The sequence below is a fragment of the Hemicordylus capensis genome, chromosome 5, assembly GCF_027244095.1.
Source record: "Hemicordylus capensis ecotype Gifberg chromosome 5, rHemCap1.1.pri, whole genome shotgun sequence".
Classification (NCBI taxonomy): domain Eukaryota; kingdom Metazoa; phylum Chordata; class Lepidosauria; order Squamata; family Cordylidae; genus Hemicordylus; species Hemicordylus capensis.
The window spans coordinates 235,277,700-235,299,583 of record NC_069661.1 but is presented as its reverse complement, the minus strand read 5'-3'; the positions used below and the strand labels follow the sequence as shown (position 1 = coordinate 235,299,583).

The window sequence follows — 21,884 nt, the reverse complement described above, 5'->3', positions numbered from 1 at the left end:
CTCCTCCCAGTGATCATCTGCTGGGAAAGCCTGCTACACATCTCCGGTATGTGGGAGTCCAGGCCATTTCTATTCTCCATCAAAACATGATAACCAAACTTTAGTATAACCTTCAATGCCTCTAGGGCCTGGGTTCAACATACCTTGGAGAGTGCCTCTCCCACTATGAGCCTCATAGGAAGCTACCTTATCCCGAGTCAGACCATGGGTCCATCTCGCTTCGTGTTTGCACTGACTGCCAGACATTCACCAAAGTTGCAGGCAGGAGTCTCTCTCAGCCCTCTCTTGGAGAGGCCAGGGAGGGAACTTGGAACCTTCTGCATGCAAGCAGGCAGGAGAGGAGAGCTGGTCTTGTGGCAGCAAGCATGACTTGTCCCCATAGCTAAGCAGGGTCTGCCCTGGTTGCATCTGAATGGGAGACTTGATGTGTGAGCACTGCAAGATATTCCCCTCAGGGGATGAAGCCTCTCTGGGAAGAGCAGAAGGTTCCAAGTTCCCTCCCTGGCTTCTCCAAGATAGGGCTGAGAGAGATTCCTGCCTGCAACCTTGGAGAAGCCGCTGCCAGTCTGTAAAGACAATACTGAGCTAGATGGACCAATGGTCTGACTCAGTATATGGCAGTTTCCTATGTTTCCTATGTTCCTAGATGCTCTACCCGACATCCCAGCCCATCCTCTGAGGGATCCTCACTTCAGGCAGGAGTTTTCCCCCCAGCTCTACCTGGAGGTGCCAGGGATGGATCCGAGGACCTTCTGCATGCAAGCCGATGCTCTACCACTCAGCCATGGCGTCAGCCCCCTAAGGGGAATATCTTACCATGCTCACATGTAGTCAACCATCCAAATGCAAACCAGGGCAGACCCTGCTTAGCATAGGGGACAATTCATGCTCGCTACAGCGAGACCAGCTCTCCTCCCCTCAGCCTCTAACCAGTTAAGATTGCCTGACGACGCATTTTTTATTCTTTCCTTAAAAGGAGCTGAACTCCACTGTGACTCATAGGCGCAAGCGAATGGGTGGGTAGATGCTTTGGTATTCATATGCAAGGCATTAGAAAAAACCCCACCATTAAATATCCACCCAAAGGCTATCTTGCAACTACTTCAAACAGTACCCAGGCTTAGACTTGGGCGGCCTCCAGAACTGAGGAGCATCTCCCGGAGTGATTGTCTTCCTGTGTGCTGTCGCTGTTTGGAATGGAGGACGGTGTTGGGAAGGGAGAGCGGATAGATCAGGACTGCACACCTTTGGCCCTCCAGCTGTTTGTTGATGACAAATCCCATCATCCCCAGTCACAGTGGCCAATAGCAAGGGATTATGGGAGTTGTAGTCTGACATTTGCCCTAGTTGTGCACAGTGTTTCCTCGAACAGGGATTCCCAGAGGTTGACTACCACTCCCATAATCTCCAGCCAAAGGCCATTGCAGCTGGGGATGCTGGGAGTTGTCGTGAACAACCTCTGGAAATCCTTCTTAGAGGGAACAGTGGTTGTGCAGCCCTAGGGTAGATGGTGGAAGATGGGGCAGGTCTCTAAGGCATGTTTGATCCCCCTTTGGAAATGACTCATCTCTTTAACGCACGTGCTGAGTGCGTTCAGGAGGCATCTCTCTCTCACTTCTGTATGTGGCAGAGCCCCCCCATCCTTTGAGAGGAGAAAGGCCCACTGTGTTAGCATGCCTGTCACACTCTCACCCTGCAACGCCAACTGTGGCGCTGCTCCCTCACTCTTGAGTGCACTTGTGGCTTGTAATTACTAATTCTTTCCAACAACAGAAGAGGCTCCATCAGGCCCTTTGTTTGCTTTGCCTTTCCTCGGAGTTCTCTGACATAATTAATAATGATTTGGTAATTATGCAGGCATCTGATTAAAAGTTTCACAACCTTGGGTGTTCTGTGCCAATCAAAGCGAAAGCTTTCAAGGTGAGTATCTCGCCACTTAGCAGAGAATGACCTTTTTCTTCCTGCTTCCTGCAGATAAGATGGCTAGAGCTCTTATTTCCAGGGAAGTGCAGGCTTATCGGGGGAAGCATTCAGCTCTGAGCCTAGAAGAGACAATTTGTGGGGGTTATGGATGGGAGGACCTCCATGCAGCAAAGAACTTTGGGCTTAATATCAGCCCAGTGCAGAGGCACTTTGAGACAAATGTGTAACGCAAGAGATATTTTTTTCTCCCATACCTGTGGTCTGCCTATAATGCAGGGCACGGGGTGTGTGTGTGTGTGTGTGTGTGTGCGTGCGCGCGCATGCATGCATGCACACACGCACGTGTCCTCTTCAGTTCTGCTTGAGTATAGAAAACTGCAGACTGGTAGTATCTGAAGAAGCTAGCATCCCAAGGCTCTCAGCTAGAGCTGCCACATTTGTGGGAGAGAATTCCTGAACAAAGCCATCAACTGGGGAAATGTGCAGATCTCAAAACCCGACTTCTTTGACTGGGATTGGAAAGAGTGCTCGACAGCGGAGCTTGCATGTTTTGCACACACTTCCCTTTTGCGTTCTTTGCATAACTCCAATATGAGGGTTAGGTGCTCATTTTGGAAGCAGAAACTCAGAGTGGAGCTTCTGCAGAGCTGCTGCAGTTTAGGAGAGGAGAGCTGGTCTTGTGGTAGCAAGCATGACTTGTCCCCATAACTAAGCAGGGTCTGCCCTGGTGGCATCTGAATGGGAGACTTGATGTGAGAGCACTGCAAGATATTCCCCTCAGGGGATGAAGCCATTCTGGGAAGAGCAGAAGGTTTCAAGTTCCCTCCCTGGCTTCTCCAAGATAGGGCTGAGAGAGATTCCTGCCTGCAACCTTGGAGAAGCCACTGCCAGTCTGTGAAGACAATACTGAGCAAGATAGACCAATGGTCTGACTCACTATATGGCAGTTTCCTATGTTCCTATGCTGCTGCTGCTGCTTCTTCTTATTACTATTACTATTTTAATTATTATTTTATTGATTCAATTTCTATACCACCCTTCCAAAAATGGCTCAGGGCAGTTTACACAGAGAAATAACAAACAAATAAGATGGCTCTCTGTTCCCAAAGGGCTCACAATCTAAAAAGAAACATAAGACAGACACCAGCAACAGTCACTGGAAGTACTGTGCTGGGGGTGGATAGGGCCAGTTACTCTCCCCCTGCTAAATAAAGAGAATCGCCACGTTAAAAGGGTGCCTCTTTGCCAAGTTAGCAGGGGGGGGGTGTTCTTCCCTGTGGTAGCAATAAATGGCAGTTGTGTCTTAAGTCCTGTTGCTCCTTGCATTTCTTCCTGCCGCTCCACACAAGAGATACTTCCTGTGGGATAAGAGGGGCCCTCACAGAACTGCAGGTCCTGCATCAGGCAATGAGTGTGCTAGAGAGAAATAGGACCCCAACAAGCCACTAGAGTAAAGGGGGTACTCTCTGTCCATGTACTTCACAGCTCAACCCAGAGACCCACTACCAACCTTGCCAACTCTAGAGATTATCCAGAAATTAGGGGAAGTGGTTTACGTGCCATTTATAGAGAGCCAACCTAGGTGGTCAGCAGGGTAATAATATGGGCTTTTAATCATTAACACCATGTAGCTGCTACAGTGCCCCTTGAGAAGCAAAATGGGTAAAATTGGTTAAAATAACCTTCCCACTAGAATTCCTGGATATTTTGTATCTACGGCAACACTTCCGGGAGGAGAGCTGGTCTTGTGGTAGCAAGCATGACTTGTCCCCATAGCTAAGCAGGGTCTGCCCTGGTTGCATCTGAATGGGAGACTTGATGTGTGAACACTGCAAGATATTCCCCTCAGGGGATGAAGCCTCTCTGGGAAGAGCAGAAGGTTTCAAGTTCCCTCCCTGGCTTCTCCAAGATAGGGCTGAGAGAGATTCCTGTCTGCAACCTTGGAGAAGCCACTGCCAGTCTGTGAAGACAATACTGAGCTAGATAGACCAATGGTCTGACTCAGTATATGGCAGTTTCCTATGTTCCTATGTTCCTACTGCACCCTGGACAGGATGTCCAATTCCTGGGTTGTCCAGGCCAATCCTGGACATGTGGCAATCCTATTCTCCGCTTGTGTTTTTAAAAGAACATTTCTAGGCTTTATTGTTGCAAAGAGATCCTTGACAGCATTTGATGAACACTTAGAGGCCAGAGGAGGCTTTTGAATAAGATGCCATTGTTTGGGAGCTTCCAGAATAGCTGCTTGTACCTCCCCATGACCATCAGAAGGCATTATGTAGAACCGTGAGACTTTTCAGCTCCCTTTTTAGTGCAGAGCACACACAAGGCTGCTTGCATGTTGATTTGTGCCCACCGATGTGCCCAAGTCATACATAGGAGCAGGGGCACCGTTCAGAATTTGGATAGCGTCCAGATGATGCAACTGGATTCTGTTGAAAGACAGGAAGTTGGAGACAGGATAGTAGTTGGGTCAGGTGTCTGCATCAAGGGTTAGGCAACTGATAAAGACTCTCCAGAATCTTGAAATGAGGCATTGATAACCATAGCCAGTAGAGGTCTTGATATCTGCCTGTGAACCATCACCTTGGCAGGCCAGAGGTCGATTGAGCGGATAGTTCAGCTCCTCCTTACGAATTTCCACAATAGCTGTCAATACTAGTTCAATTCAGTCCGTATGAAACAGTATGGAACCGAGCCTCCTGTACCCCAGGATTCAGCACCTCAGTTAAACCAGGGCTGCACAATGTTGACCCTCCAGCTGTTGTTGGACTACGACTCCCATCATCCCCAGCCACAGTAGCCAGTAATCTGGGGGTGATGGGTGTCGTAGTCCAGCATCTGCAGAAGGGCCGAGTGTTGTGCATCCTTGAGTTAAACAAATGTTCCCAAACTCATGCTTGCTTCTCTCTCTCTCTCTATTTGTGATTTGTTCACAACAGGCTGCAGTGAGTGGCCTAGTCCAGGTTCTCTGGAAACTCTCCTGCACTAAGCAGGGGATTAGACTAGAAGACATTCAGAGGTGCCTTCGAGCTCTAAAATTCTGATTCTGGAAATGCCTGATGAAGCAGGCTTTTGCTTATGAGAGCTCACACCACAATAAACGTGTGATCCTTTAATATTCTACAAGACTCCTTGTTGCAGCAGACTTGTGTGACTACTCTACTAGAATCAGCCTTGAGAGGGGCCATAACTCAGTGCTTGAAGAAGTTCCTAGATTCAGTCAGTCCCTGGTTCCTCTTCTCCCCTGTACAATCGACCATCTTCTGCTCCTTCTTCCCTCTTCTCCAGCCAAGGTCCCACGTTCACTCCTTGGCTGCTTAACTCTTTCAGGTTGTGAAAGAGCAGAAGGACCTCTTGAGACTCCCGGCCCAGTCTCAGCATTTGGCCACTAGGCCACCCTTGGCCAGATGGACTCTGCTTAAGGCAGCTTCCGATATTAATAGATGCATGAACTCTCCCATATGATCAGGAGGGTGAGGTCTTCTAAATGCTGTCCCTGCTTTCTAGCAGTACAGGTGGTTTAGCACTGGCATGTAAAACATGACTATGGTTAACCACTTGTGTTGCAACTACAACGACGTGTCCGCATTTGCCAAGAATTCCTCTTTAATCAAAACAGCATGAATTTTGAAGAGCCTGGGATTTTGCAGGTGGGCGTCTTTGCTCCTGAAAGAAACTGAAGGAGGATTTTAGCGACACTTGAAAAAACAAGTGGTTTAGTATTGACACTCTGGCTTAAGCCAATTATTAGCTGAACTCTGAATGCCACCAGGGCAGCATTAACATAATAATTCAGGAGAGCTTCAGAACTGTGTGTGTTGAACAAGAGGACAACTCCCACAATGCAGTGCAGAGCCTATTCTTGCAAGGCAGCCAGTAGGGACAGGAGGGGAGGGTGACACAAGTCATGACGATGGGCCCAAGATGCCCAGCATTCAGCCTGGGTTGACTCCTGGCACATGACTGCGCAGGTGGGTTTCTAGTAGCTGGCATGCTTGCATCTGTGGCTCGCTTCTCCCACTGCTCCACTCACACGCAGCTTGTCCTTTGTGTTCCTGGAATTTTTCTTTGGCTCTGTACAGGGGTGGCCCTTCCATGAGGCAGGGTGAAACAGCACAGCCTGGCACAACAGACACCACCCAACAGGCCTTGCTGCTGCTAGCTGCCACCGCCTTCCCTCACCTCACTGGGCATGCCATTCGCTTCCCCCTCCTCTCCCCACTGGGGCACAGCACCTTCTTCTCCTCTCTGCCCCCCACCTCCCACCCAACCCCCCATTTCAAGCTAGAAACTCCCCTGCCGCCATTGCCTGGCCTAGTGGCGTCGTCTGGGTGTGCTTCTGTGCCCTTGATGCCGCCTCTGCAGCATGGCCTCTGAGAATGTGGTGCACTCCTCCACAGGTCGGGGAGGGGTGTCATATTGTCCTTGGTCTTGGGCTGCAAGATAGCCCTGGCCTTACGTTTCTTGTATTATTTCCAGCCTTTCCAGATCCAGGGCCCACTTTGAAATGAGACTCACTACTGCCAAAGAAAACCACACGGCTCTCTGGTCGCCAGGAGTCCACACTGACTCAACGGCACAACTTTACCTTCACTACTACTACTACTTATATGCCGCTTTTCAACAGAAGTTTCCAAAGTGGCTTACATAGAAAAATTAAATAAATAAGATGGCTCCCTGTCTCCTAAGGCTGCACGTTCTAAAAGAAACCTAAAGTAGACATCAGCAATAGTCACTGGAGAGATGCTATCCTGGGGTTGGATAGGGCCAGGGTCAGTTGTTCCCCCACTCGGCAGTCGGTAGGATTCATGTTTTATCGTTCACATGGCTCTTTCTCTCCCCTCCTCCCAGCACAATGCATCATGCTCTGCTGCTTCCCTCTTTTTGCCTCCTGTAATCTGAAAAGCACCTCTCTGCGTGCTTAGCAATGTCCCAGGAAATGACATACGCATGCGTGTGAAGCTGCCTTATGCCGAGCCAGATTATTGGGACATCTAGTTTATTGTTTACGCTGACTGTCTGTGGCTCTCCAGGCTATGAGACAGAAAATCCCAGCCCTTCCTGCAGATGCCAGGGATTGAACCTGGTACCGCCTTCATGCAAAGCAAGTGCTCTACCCCTGGGCTACAGCCCCATCTCCACCTGTAGCCAATAGTGGAAGCGATGTGCAGCAAGAGAGATGCTCTCCAGCATCCTTGGGGCAGTCTTCATGGATGCGGAATTGCAGCTTTGAGTGTGCTGCAACTGGGAAGGAGGGTAGGTAGGTAGGTGGTGACACCACCACTGGTGTCACCCACCTTGAGTTAGGCGGTGACCTCTTTGCTCTAAGGATTGAGCCTTTTGGTACATAAGACTAGCTCACTCAGCACTAACTGCACAATGATTTCCAACTTGCTTGTGTATTCCGTTTAGTACACAATGCTGCTATTACAGCAGCTCTAATGTGGATGTTTTTTTCCTTCTGGAGTTAAGTTCTGTGTTCTTGTTAGCGTCTTCAGTACTTCCTTTAAAAAAAAATCATTTTAATAAAGTGGCTCGGTCCCTAGTGTACGCATAACCTATCGTAATTCAGCTGCATGGCATCACATTTCTAGGCTCACAAGTCTTCCTGCACTGGGAAATGGTTGCTGGGAAATGCCAAGCACAGAAGGTTTGTATAGTTAGCCTTTGCATGCTTTGATTCTAAATGCCTGGTATATTTAGCAAATCTGGCTGTAGTTCCTTCCCATATATTATACAAAGGTCAGGCTTTGGAGGAATTCCATCCAACCTGCTTGCAAAAAAACTAATAATACTTAGCATTTATATAGCAGGTTACAGGCACTCAAAGAGCTTCACATCAATTGTGAGCCATCAACTTCAACTCCAGCCAAATTCTTCAGTGTGGAGGGTCTAGGCTTTCCTTGCCAGCTGCTGTGGGGCTGAATCCATTCCTCCTGGCACAACAGCCCCTTCCTGAGCAACTTAGCAGAGAGAGTCCATCCCCCCAGCTGAAAAAACTGGCGGTGCCTCTCCCTCCAGGAAATGAAGTCACGCCAGAGTCAGGGTAGCCCAAGGTATTGTGCTGCCTGAGCAAAGGGCTAAATACTGCTCTGTCCTACAACCCTAGTAGGGGCCAGCCCCTTTCAAAACCAGCCCTTTACAAGTTTTGAAAGTCGCTTAGGGGAGTGGGGAGAAGGGAAGTTCCAAACAGCCTCCTCTTCGCCCCTTGTGCTTCTTGCAAGCTTTGCAAGGTGGACGAGGAGAGGCAGAGCTTGCAAGGGTCAGTTCTGTCCTGAAGAGCGGGTCCATTGGTAGCGGTGGGGGGCATCTTACACCCCCATCACCCTGCTGCCGCCCAGATACTCTGCTGCCTGAAGCCCCTGAGCTTCTTGCTCTGCCACATGAAAGGACCAGCCCTGCCCCAGAGGCCTCGGAGTCAGCTTCTCATTTCTGTCAAGTAAGTGGCAGCACTTAAGCACTCCCATTTAGGTCCAGGGAGGGTTGGAAGAACCAGAAGAACCAGTGGGGATGGATGGACCCATGAGTCACCCCTCGATCTTCCTTGAGCCAAAGAACGTAAGGCTGTGTAGTCCACTCTTAAGAACACACAGTAAGAGTCTGTTGAACACATGACCCTATTGTAGGATCAGAACAGAGGCAGCCCCTTATTTCTCACAGTGGCCAGTCGGATGCTTCTGGAAGCCCACAAGCAGGGTGTGATGTTGACAACCCGCCCGGGCTGTCGCCTTCCTCCCAGCAGCTGGTGTCCAGTGACGCACTGCCTTTGAACATGGAGGTTCCCCTTAACCACTGATAGACTCATCCTTCATGGATTTTTCTCATCCTCTTTGAAAACCATCAATATTAGCGGCCATCGAGGTTACCAAATTAGTGATGTGATGTATGAGGAAATACTTTGCTTTGTCTGTCTTTAGCCTTTCTTAATGGGGAAGATGCTCTAAGTAACCCCTTGATCATTTTGGTTGCTCCTCCCACCTTCTTATTTTATGTGGGATGGCCAGAATTGTACACAGTGTTTCAAATGCAACCACCATAGATTAATACAGAGGGGTTATAAGAGAGCCAGTATCGTATTCAATCTTTTTCCTGCTAGCCACTAGAATGCAAGTTCTGCCACCACACAGAGCAGATGTTCTTGTTGAGCTGTCTGATGTGATCCCATTTTCTGGGACCTCTTGTCCTGGTTATACACTAACTTTCCTCCCCCCACCTTTTTCTTTTCTTTTCTTTTCTTTCTTTTTTTGCCCTAGTGTGCATCACTTTACACATTTACACAGAACCTAATTTGCCATCTTGTTGTCCAATTGCCTAGTTTGAGGAAAATACTTCTGGAGCTCTTCCAAAAGAGAGAACAAGACTTCCCAATTTCATCAGAAAGGACTGCCATACATTTCATAGTTTCATAGAAAAGAAAAGTTTGAGAGGTGTGTCTTCTCTCATTATGGTGATACTAATCAAGTTTGTCATGTCAGACTGCTCCATTTATAGACCTGCTTCAGCACCAAGCATGTTGAATGCCACTAAACACAAGTAGCAGAAGACAGCCTTGTTTTATTTTATTTATTTATTTATTTTATTAATTAGTGTATCTTGATTGTATGGTGGACCCCACCTCTTCCCTTTCCCAGTCTCATGGAATTCAGATTTCACCTGCAGGTTTCTATTGCCATTATTGATTATCTTTCGAAAAGAGAGGGTCTTCCTCTTTCCACCACAATCCACCACTGAACCCTCCCATGTGGGGTTAATTTTACGTCTGTTCTTATGGATGAGTTTCTTCCATTCAGTTAGCCCTGAAGGGAGAGATGCAGAGAAGTCACTTCACTTTACAGGCATGACTTCCGTCAGAGATTTAGTGAGGAGGGAACTGTCTGGAATTATAACACTCTGTGGCCTGAAATATCTATTGCTGCAAACTCCCAGCCGTACAAAGTGGGGAGGGAAGGAAAACGTGTGAAAGGTCTGCTCTTCACACTTGGCTGGCAGATTACATTATCTCTCTTGTGCTCTGGTCTTCCATTTTTTGACTCAGTGTGGTACTGTCAGTGGGCTTTGTCTGAAATTAGAAAGGTCTGAGACATCGGGGGGGCACATGGAATCTTTTAAAAGGAACAAAACGCTGTGTAGTTTGGGGGAAAGAAAATTCTGTCTTATGAAACAGAATGGCTCCAAGAGATGAAAGAGCAAAAGAGAGTCAAGGAACAGTTGCATCTCTTAGCAAACTGTTTGTGCCAGACTAGATCAAAATGTGACACTTGGCATAAAATTCCCATGCAGGTATCGTGTAGTCATGTTAATAAAGTCCTTTCCACATTATCCTTCTATTGAAAGGCCTCAAGAATGAACTTGTGACTGTGTGAAGCCGAGTCCTGCACAGATGTGAGAGAGAAGCAGACAAGCTGCTCCTAAATCTGGGCTAGGCAACCTTGGGCACTCCAGATGTTGTTGAACTACCATTCCCATAATCCCCAGCCATAATACATTGTGGCTGGGGATGATCATGAGAGCTGTAATTCAGCCACAGCTGGAGTGCCCAAGGTTGCATACCCCTGTCCTAAATCTTAGTTTGCCTGCTATATAGCTGGAAGCCCAAACTATGGTTTGGATTCTTAACTATAGTTGGCATGAACCACTTCTTGTATTGTTTCTAAATCCAGCTAATGTGCGAAGGGGCTGCGTTAACAACTGCTTTTGTTCATGACAGTTTTGCTAACTGGCTTGTTTTCGTACCAAATCCTCTAAAAACTTAATCGTTATGCATTAAGTGCCATTATGATAAATGGCAGGTAAGCAGATAGTTAGGATTGCTTTTTAATCATGGTGCTAGTGAACAGCTGAGTTGAGGTTACACGCATCGGATGCTAACCTGCGAATCCATAGAAACTCTCTGTTTTCCCCCAAATGATTGATTTTTTGCATTTTCATATAACCACTTGTTCAATATGTCTAAGTCAATTTTACGGGCTTTAATTCTTCAAACAGTCAGATGAAATCTCCCCCCGCCCCCGCCTCGGTTGTTGCATCAGTAGAGAAGCTGAAATTCAGTGTGATGCGGTGAATTGTATAACAGCACTGAAATCACTTGAGTTTCCCTCCCAGGTAGAACCTTTGTGAAATGGCTCTCTTCACCATACTTCAGAACCAACATGTGCCTTTGAGCAACCTTGCAAGCAACAATGTAAGAACCTGTATACCTACCACTGCCTAATGGTGCAGCGGGGAAATGACTTGACTTAGCAAGCCAGAGGTTGCCGGTTTGAATCCCCACTGGTGTGTTTCCCAAACAATGGGGAAACACCTATATTGGGCAGCAGTGATGTAGGAAGATGCTGAAAGGCATCATCTCATACTGTGCAGGAAGAGGCAATGGTAAACCCCTCCTATATTTTACCAACAAAAACCACAGGGCTCTGTGGTCGCCAGGAGTTGACACCAACTCAATGGCACACTTTACTTTTTAGGAGCCCAAAGGATCTTCCAGGCAGTGGTCCCTCTAATGTTTTTCATTTCTGTGCGGAATGAGTTTTGTTCTGGGCGGTAGTATTAATGCAGTGTGTGTGGTGTGCATGTGCATTCAGAATGGGGCCTTCCTGATTCAACCTGAGCGGGATCTAAATTGAACTGAGCAGCCATCCAAAAACTTGTTAGCGCACACATGTCTTAGAGAGAACAGTGCTTTCAGGGCAAGGATAGCATGTTCTTGAGGCCACCAGAGAAGACCCTCATGTATTGACACCAAAGTAATCCCTGAATGTGATAGGACATGCAGAATGCCCCCTCTGACCATTTTTAATTCTCAAGTAGATTCCTACAGAGGAAGGCAGTTATTTAGGGATGATCCTACATGCTTTTATATGAATTTGTCCAGGGACAATCTCTGCCTCCCCCCCAGTAAGCAAGTGGCTAACTGTATCCCAGCAAAATGCCTAAGTATAGATCAGAGGTTCCCAGTCAATTGAACTATAACTCTCATCATCCCCAGCTACAATTTATTGTGTCTGAGGATGATGGGAGCTGTAGTTCAGCAACATTTGGAGCTCCACAAGTTGGGAATCCCTGTTATAGACCAAGGATGGCCAGACTGAAGCTCTCAGGTTATAGCTGCTGGCCTATAACTCTCCCATTCCCAGCTGCAGTTTAGCATGGGTTGACTCTCTCCAGTATAGATGCATTCATCTCTGGTCAGTTCCTTACCTAGCCAATGTGTAACTTTTAAGAAGAAACTATCACACCATCTTTACACTTCAGTGCTAAGAAAGCAAAGCTACAGAACTGCTGCTCTGTAGTTTGTAGATCTGCCAGAAGAGATATGGGGGGGACAGCATTGTTGTTGGGCCCCCCACATCAGACCATCTGAGGGCCCCGTTCCGACATTACTTCCACTGCTTCTTCCTATATGTTGGCAGCCCTGAGCCACATGAGAGAAGCCAGCACCACATCAGTATCTCCACTCCCAGAGATTAGGCAGGGTTGGTAAGGAAAGAGCCTGGTTGATGCTTTCCCATGGACTTTGGATTCTACTCAGGTAGAAGAAGGAGCTACAGCTGGGAGGAGAGTTGGTCTTGCGGTAGCAAGCATGAATTGTCCCCTTTGCTAAGCAGGGTTCACCCTGGTTTGCATTTGAATGGGAGACTACATATGTGAGTACTGTAAGATATTCCTCTTAGAAGATGGAGCCGCTCTGGGAAGAGCATCTGCATGCTTACATGCAGAAGGTTCCAAGTTCCCTCCCTGGCATCTCCAAGATGGGGCTGAGGGAAACTCTTGCCTGCTACCTTGGAGAAGCCGTTGCCAGTCTGGGTAGACAATACTGAGCTAGATGGACCAATGGCCTGACTCAGCAGAAGGCAGCTCCTTATGTTTGTGTGTGTGTGTGTGTGTGCGCGCGCGCGCATGCGCACACACACACGTGTATCCACTGTTTGTGTACTATAACGGAGAATATTTATATACTGCTTTCCAACAAAAGTTCCCAAATGATTTACATAGATATTAATTAATTAAATGTGTGTGTTTGTATGCTTGTGTATATGCATGCATGAAAATGTATGGAGACACACACACACACACAACCAGCAGTAATAGCCACTGGAAATGATGCTGCAGGAATGGTTTCTCTCCCCCTGTGAAGTATAAGAGAGACACCACTCTAAAAGGTGCCTCTTCGTTCAGTTAGCAGAGTTCAGAAACACAAAGGAAGCTGGTGTTCATGGGTGAGAATATGCCTCCTGGAAATGGCTGCATGGCACGCTCAGTCTCTCTCATGCAGCCATTTCCAAGCGGGGGGGGGTGTCTGTCCGCCCGCCCGCGCTCATCGTGACAGCTCTGATCTTTACAAACTCCGGGAGGCAGTTTAGCACCTTCCGAAGTGGGACTGTCTGCTAGCACTTTGCCACCTGCAAATCATGCTCAAGGAGTAATCAAAGTGCAATAAACATTAATTAGGATAATAACCAATAGCTTAATGGAGGGGGGGGGAAGAAATCGTGATTACCTTTTCTCGTGGGATTTCTACCCATCAAGCTTCTGATTGCACTTACTCAGACATGAAATAAGACTAAGAAGCTGTTAAATGTGAAAGCGGAAAAGAGCAGAAGGCAAAGAAGTCAGGGTGAGGTGTTTTTGTTTCTCCCCCACCCCACCCCGCCCCCAGTGACTGAACACTTGAACTTATTTGGTTTTTCCGGGGAAAACATTCACTGTCATTTGCTGCCTTTCAAACTTTGAGGGGAGCTGGCATTTGAACGGAGTTTTAAATCCATCCCTGAGCAGTCGTGAACTGCAAGCGTCTGCTGTGTCCTCCTGTACTGCCATGAGTAAATAACAGCCGATATGGTAGAAGTTGTGCAGGGGATTCCATGGATGTATGGAACTGCTCTCTTTGCCGTCACGATGCTTCACCTGGAAGCAGCCCATTGCCGGACTCCCTCCCACCCCAGCCCACTGCAGGGGCAGCGATGCCTTGGAGCTCTTGCCTTGGCTGAAAGAGAGAAGCAAAGAAAGGCTTCTTCCCAGAGTTTCTCTGACTGAGGACACCACCACGCTCACTCTGGTACCAAGGGAAAGGTGGAACTATAGACCTCACTGCCGCTCAGCCTGAGCTCCCCAGTCCAGCTTGCAAATTTCAAGTGTAGGAAAGAATGAGCTAGTGGGGGCTCCTCCACAAAATGTTGCAGGGTATCCCTAGCCCCTAAGAGGAGTGGTTCTGTTCAGGGTTCCCGCCAGCCTGAAACCGGACCCATGCAATGCAGTTTGGATATTGCGGAGGACACCTTTTTTTACCTTCACCCTTCTGAAACCTTCACCCACTTTACTATATGGCTGCACCAGCAATATAAGGCACTACAACTCCCATCACCCTCTCCTGCAGTTTGCAGAGCTGGGGATGATGGGAGTTGTAGTCAGACAACTGAATAGCCCCGGGCTGGCTACCCAAACAGCTATACCGTGCCTGTTTGGTCCAGCACCCAGCAAGATGATGGCTGAGAATTCTCCATTCTGAATTCAGCCTTGCACTCATATTACTGTATTTTAACAGTAATATGAAGATTACTCCCCCCCTCTTTTTAAAAAAAGAGGTTAAATACAGGTTACACTTCTATTTACCTGAAAGGAAGAGGACTCAGAATTTACGATGGTCCTCCAATTTCAAATATCAAATAACTTGGGGGCGGGGGGGGTACTTAGTCTTGGATTCAGGTAAATATGGTACCTGTTAAACAAAAATTGGGTCCAGGGCCCATTTCCAGCATGCCCGGATAGAGCGCAGCCCAGCTGGCCATCGGCTTGATCTGAGGAGCGGAGCGGAAGGTTGTGCCAGCCAGCTTTCTTCCTCCCCGTTTCCAGCCTGGCCTCCCTGTCAACTACCCTCTCCCTTAATATGCAGGAGGTCTTAGGGAAAAGCCATTTAATACTTGAGCTGTTTTATCCTCCTGTGCTGTTCATTTCTCATTCCATTCTGTAATGTTCTTTCTCCTTGACTGATCATTTGCTTTTGTACTTGAGACATGAAATTGGAGTTGCTTGGTATTCTAGGGAGGTCTGCTGCCCACCTCCTCTTGACGTTTCTGATGTTCAGCTGTAATTGCCTAACCTCCCCCCAATTCTCCCTGGCCCCTCTCTCTATTGAGGTGAATTATTGCCTGCCAGTTGTGCGTGCCCGGGGCCCAGCGCCTGATTGCAAGTGACCCTTCCAGACTTACCTCCTTAAGCCGGGTAGCGTTGGCTGTTCTCTTCGCGAAACCTTGTCTGAGCTACCTGCCACGTGCTTAAGGGCCCAGCCCTCTCTTTCTCAGCCCTGTGAGTCTGGACCTTGGAAACCACACCGGCTTTCATGGTCTTGCACTCTTGGTGTAGAAGCTTTGTCTGTCTTGGGTCCGTCCCCATTGCTGCTTCCATCGAATCCAGGAGCATCAGAACCATCTCCTTCAGCAGGAGAACATGTTGTGAAATTTAAGCAAAGGGTGTTGGTTCTCACAGTTATGCTTTCAATGGTGCATGGACAAAGTTGCCCCAAAGTGTGGAGATTTGGGCAGTCTTTTTGGTCATCTGTATGCGGGTGAGGGTAGGGAGATACCCTACCCTAACCTGGGTAGGACTCCTCTTGAGAAATGAGAAAGAGGCACTTTTAAAAGGGGCTGTTACCTTATCTTTAGCAGGAAGGGGGAACAACTGTCCCTATCCAACCCTAGCACAGCATCCCTTCAGTGGCTGTTGCCGGAGTCTACCTTGCATTTCCAGCGTGGCCAGCATGGTGTAGTGGTTAGAGTGCTGGACTAGGACCAGGGAGACCTGAGTTCAAAAATCCCCATTCAGCCATGACACTAGCTGGGTGTCTCTGGGCCAGTCACTTCTCTCTCAGCCTAACCTACTTCACAGGGTTGTTGTGAGCAGAAACTCAAGTATGTAGTACTCCGCTCTGGGCTCCTTGGAGGAAGAACGGGATATAAATGTTAAATAAATAAATAAAATAAAATAAAATAAAATAAAATAAAATTTCCTTTTAGATGGGGAGCCCATTTGGGACAGGGGACCATCTTAATGTTTTTTTTAAATGTAAACTGCTTTGAGAACTTTGTTGAAAAGTTGCATATAAATATTAGTCATAGTCATAAGACCAGAAGCCTGTCTTGTTTCTTCCAGTTGCCTTCAGGAAGGAAGCCCAGAAGCAGCAGGGCTTGTAGGCACTGCAGTCCCTTCCTTGGGGCTACTGAGAAGTGACAGCCACGTTTCAGCCTTACTTGATGCGCTTCCAAATTTCCAGCAGAAGAGATGTTCTTGTTCAGTAATGGAGCAAGGGCAAGAACAGGCTGCATTCTGCTGTGGGGATAGATATTCACAGAGCAATGACTTCCTCCCAACGCTTGTTCGCGGCTGCCACCTGCATCCGTTTGCTCTCTATGTGTGTTTGGGGGTGTGTGTGTGCTGCCCTCCCCCCCACTGTTTGTTTACAGGTCTGAGCTACTCGTCTTCAGCTGCTGCTGATCAGCCCGTTATTTGCTTTTTCCTGAGTAGCCAAAAAGGGAAGGAACTTTTCTGTTGCAGCAGGGGGAGTGCTTCAGATGGGTGTGGTTTTGTTAGTCGGTCTTACAGTTGGGGCTCCCAGTTAAGACAAATGGCACTTTAGATGTTTGAAGACAGTGGAGCCAGCCTTGCAGTAACAAGCATGAACAGTCCCCCTCGCTAAGCAGAGCTTGTCTTGATTTGCATTTGGATGGGGGGCTACATGGGAGCCCTGTCTGCCCTAAGAGATTCCCCTTAGGGGATGGGGCCAGAGCTCAGTGGGAGAGCATCTGCTTTGCATGCAGAAGGTCCCAGGTCCAATTCCTGGCCTCTCCAGGTCGGGCTGAGAGAGACTCCTGCCTGCAGCCTTGGGCAGCTGCTGCCAGTCAGTGTAGACAGTATTGAGCTTGGGGAGGGGAAGGTGACAAGGGTGGCTCAGGCTCATCACGTTGTCATGGAGGCTGCCAGTCTTGGTGGCGGCCAGCAGCATATGAGGCTACGGAGTGATTGACGGACTCACTCGTCCCCTTTACCACCACCACCACCACCACTGCTGCTTCAGCTCTTCCTCCGGGCTCCGCTCCTGTGCTTTGGTGGTGGAGGAAAAGAGCATAGCCCATTCCCAGCCCACGTTCTGCTTCTTGCCCTTCCTTCCCTGTCTAACCATTTCCCAGGTGGAGGTTGGAGGCCAGCTACCTCGTGGCCTGACTACCTTCCATGGGAAAGTGTGAGAGAGCATAACAGCCCTGCTGGATCAGGCCCAAAGGGGCCCATCTAGTCCAACATCCTATTTCACACAGGGGCCCACCAGATGCCTCTGGGGAGCCCACAGGCAAGAGGTATGTGCATGCCCTCTCTCCTGCTGTGGCTCCCCTGCAACTGGTATTGAGAGGCATCTTGCTTCTGAGGCTGGAGATGGCCTACGACTAGTAGCTGTTGACAGATAAATTCATGAAGGACAAGTCTAAGCCTGCCTTAAAGTCTTCCAGGCTGGTGGCTGTCACCACATCTTGTGGCAGAGAATTCCATAGGTTTGATTATGCGTTGTATGAAGAAGTAATTCCTTTTGTCAGTCCTATGTTTTCTGGCAGTCAGTTTCATGGGATGATCCCTGGTTCTAGTGTTAAACAAGCGGGAGAAAGTAAGTTTATTGTTATGGTCATAGACCAGCACATGAGAGAGAGAGCAAGGAAGGGAATGGGTTGGTTATTTATTTATTTATTTGTTTGTTTGTTTGTTTGTTTGTTTGTTTGTTTGTTTGTTGTTACACTTCTGTCCCACTCTTCCTCTGAGGAACTCAGAGCTGTGTACATGGTTATTTTTAGCATCATAACAACCCTGTGAGGTAGGTTAGGCTGAGAGATAAATGACTGGCCCAGAGTCACCCAGTGAGTTCCATGGTTGAATGGGGATTCGAACCCAGGTCTTCCTAGTCCTAATCCAACACTCTTCTGATTCTCTGTTGTATGCCTGCACATCTTTCACTGACACACCACCAGCTTTGGCGGCAGCAGAAAAAAACTGGGCATCTGGCCTTCGTTCAGGACCCAAGCTCCCATTTACGGCATGTTTCCTATGGGGAAATTGTTCCAAGTTAAGTCATTTAGATTTAAGGCCCAGTTTTCAGGAACCAATTGTTTTGTAATTCTGAGAACTTCCTGCATTTTTAATTGGCAGCTAATAATTTGCTTATGCCCCTGATTTCATGATTTCATGACCTCTTATTTTTTTTAAAAAAAAATAAGTCCAACCACAAATCCTTCTCCAGATTTGTCATTTGGTTGAGCTTTGCCCCTGCTGGGGGGTATGTGTGTTTGCTTATCCCATTTTGACCTCAGTGACTTCTGCGATTCTTCGTGGGTGATGATGCACATACAGTTCCTTTTGGATAGCTTCACGGGAAGCTTCTCATCAGCTGTGTGCCAAAAATCTGTTCCATGTAAGTCGATTTATCTCTAAGATGCCACAGCAATCATTTGTGTTTAGTCCAGAATCCCAAAAGGGAGATAACAGAGACTTAATCAGGACAGCCTGCATACTAACAGCACTGCCTGCTGTTTACGATTCTGTGACTGAGAGCCGACCTGCCTGAAGCTCTTATCAGGGATGGGGAGGCATCATCAGAGTCTCTCTGCAGGTCCATTTCTAATGTATTTATCATCCCACACCTCAGAGAATTAGGAAAATGGGGCAGGCATTAATTTATTTGAATCACAGGTATCAATACCACCCTTATCTGCCTCTGAATGAATGCACTGCAGATCTCTGTTTCCGAGCGCTCTGTTTCTTAATGAATGGCCTGAAGGGACATCATATTTTTCATGCAAAGTGGCTGGTACTTTAAGCTGTGCTGTATTTTAGGTCGGTGATGTGGTAGTGTGCATTCTAGCTGCTTCAGGCAAGGGAAGCCTGCAGTTTGACCCACACATGGTAAAAAAAATGGTTGGTGAGTTCCATATCAGGTATTGGCCTGATCTAGTTCAAGTTAGGATGAATACAGTTTATCATTTGCCAAGTGGTAACAGACCACAGTGTGCATATAATGACTTGGTAAGCTGATTATCTGTGTTGATCTGCCACTTGGTGAGGAAAGTATAACCACCTTTTTATACCTACTCAGAAATCTAAGGAAACAGGAGAGTGAGAAGACTATAAAGATGGCCAGCATTTCAAGTGGTCACATGCCTAATCTGGCAAGTTGGAGCCAGTTTAGAAGTTGCATGGGATACTCGCTCTATAGATGATGATCTTCTGGAGGAGGCACACACTCTTGCTTGCTTTCCAGGAAATGTTGCCGCATACAGAATTTAAAGGCTCTTTCCTGTTGAAAGTCATATTTCTTTCTCTCTTTCTGCAGGACCAGTTCTAGGAAAACCTCTTACGGTTTTATTATGGCTTGGCCTGTTTGTCATTGGAGCATAGATACTTATAACTTGTAGCATGCCACTGGTATTATTTTTATTTTTAGAGTCACTTCATGTGTGGTGTGGATTTTCTGGATTAGTGGGAGTGAAGTGGCTTAAATAATTTTCATATCTCTCTTGGTCAGCAACAACTGGATTAATTCTTGAGGATTGTATATGCTGTCTGTGCACTTTTGCATGCCTCAGGCTAAGATTTTGCTGGAACTGGTGAGAAGTTCAGAAGAATTAAGTTGGGGCGGAGGGAGGGGATGTTTCAGTGAAGGAAAACGTCAGGTGTGAAAGGAAATGGGACTTGCATCTGTCTTTGTATTGAACAAAGTTTCTTAGAGTCAGGTCAAAGCATTGATGGAAGGGTCCACCAAATTCTCTCCTACCTAGTGCATTCCCTTGACTCTCCCCTAGCAGAATTCTATCTACCCCTTTCCCATCCAAATAAAATACATGCTGATCATTGCCTTCTGTTTCTTTCTTATGGATTACCTTTCCTGTTCCTTAACCTATCACTTACCCAACCCTTCTAATGGCAATCCCAAATTTGGAGCAATGGGTGAGTGGCCAACAAACAAAGACAGATCTTGAAGTTGGTTAGGAGTAGAGAAAACTCAACAAGGGGCTAAAATCCAAGCAAGCTAGGCTATCTGGCAACGACTGTAGACCAGTGCAAAATAACAAGAGAGAATTCCAGTTCGGTTCATGAGCTCACAAAGGAGAGCAGAGAAAATCTTTCCTTTTTTCCATCCAAAAGGTTCAGATGACTAAGCAATCTCTTCTTAGATGACTTGACTATAAGAACAGCCCTGCTGGATCAGGCTCAAGGCCCATCTAGTCCAGCATCTTGTTTCACACAGTGGTCCACCAAATGCCACTGGAAGCCTACAGGCAGGAGTTGAAGGCATGCCCTCTCTCTTGCTGTTACTCCCCTGCAACGGGTACTCAGAAACATCCTGCCCTTTGACTAGTAGCGGTTGATAGACCTCTCCTCCATGAAGTTATCCAAACCCCTCTTAATCATAACATAAGAGTATGTTATTAGGACTATGTTCTTACTATGTAGGCATTTACTTGAACATTAGATTTTTGTAATATTTTCCTCTCTCAGGATCTCCCAACAAGTGGAGACCAGCCGAATGCAGCTGCACGCAATAGATGAGAGAGTCTCTCTTGCTCAAGCCAAAATTGAGAAGATAAAAGGCAGCAAGAAGGCTATTAAGGTACTGGATACTTCTTGTAACCACCCTTTTGAATTGTACTTCCTCTCAGAAACCATGACTTAGAGTTGCTTTTCTACAGACAGAGCTTTCTGACAATGCGTTTTGGGAGCACTTTAACATTCATGTAACACCTTATGTTATATTTGGGACCAACAAACTGGAGTATAAATCTGACATAACATGCCAGACACCCCGATTCCTCCAAATCTGAAAACAGGACACTACTTGTACTACTTTCCCTCAAAAGTGGGCCAAACATTGTTAAGGCAAGGGTCCTCAAACTCAGGTCCCCAGATGATGTTGGACTACAACTCCCATCATCCCTGGCCCAATTTGGCGATGATGGGAGTTGTAGTCCGACATCATCTGAGGTCCTAAGTTTGGGAACCCCAGGTTAAGACTCTTCCACATGAACTAAAAAGCTGAAAATTGGAATGCATATAGTCAAAGGCACCCTGATGCCAAAAGGTCTGAAAATGGGACTTTTTTTTAAAAAAAGCACCTAAGAGCCAAAACATAAAACGTGTAAGCCTGAGATGAAGGCTGGTGCTTCAGCAAAATAGCCAGCCAAGCCATGCATGAAACAGAACGTTGGCCTGTGGGGAATTCACACACGATTTGGCCTCAGATTGGAGAGGAGGGGTTTATAATAGGAGCCAGCACTGCAGATCTGAAAATAGAATGAACTCCACATGCAACGGAAGATGTGTGGGAGTTTCCCCTCTATGTCCTTGAGCAGTCCTTTTGATTTTTTCAGGAAGGGAGATTTTAATGGGCAGCAGAAAGCAAGCTGAACGTAGTGCAAGAGAGGGAGTGATGGCCATGGACTTGAGACATGGAAAACCAGAGCCCCTTTATGGTTTCACCAGGTGCATTGTATTTTATACAGTGGTTGTGCCAGAATGTTACAGAGCTCAATAAAGTCTCCTATAGTGAGCCCTTCTCATCCTTTATGCCTTGTCTGTGTTCTTAATATCTCCTTTGGGTCTTAACTTTCCTGTTACTGGATTCAGTTTCTTCTGTTAAATTCTAGAGCAACAGATATTAATGATCCCAAAGGAAACTAACGTTCTTCCAAAGTTCCCCCTCCCTTCATATATTCCTCAGTGTTCCTTCTTTATCATTCAGGAGTACTGATTTCCAGTATATCAAGTGCATTACAGGGCTTCTATGACTTTCAAACAGCTTGATGTGTGTTGAAGGCAGAGTGGCCTGCTTGCCAAAAGCCACCTGGGATCTGCTTAGCTGAGCCCGGCGTTACACTGGTGTTTCCCATGCCTGCACCACATTGGCCCCCAATAGGTGTCATTGCTTATTA

The 21,884-nt window shown here is 47.2% G+C and overlaps 1 protein-coding gene across 4 annotated transcripts in view; it reads left to right on the top strand.

Moving 5' to 3' along the window:
* WASHC1 (WASH complex subunit 1) overlaps positions 1-21,884 on the top strand; it is a 63,175-nt gene that overhangs the window by 25,682 nt on the left and 15,609 nt on the right. For all 4 annotated transcript variants that reach the window (XM_053255286.1, XM_053255285.1, XM_053255287.1 and 1 more), the window contains exon 3: positions 20,455-20,566. In XM_053255286.1, the coding sequence (XP_053111261.1) occupies positions 20,455-20,566 (112 nt within the window). The remainder of the gene's footprint in view (positions 1-20,454; positions 20,567-21,884) is intronic.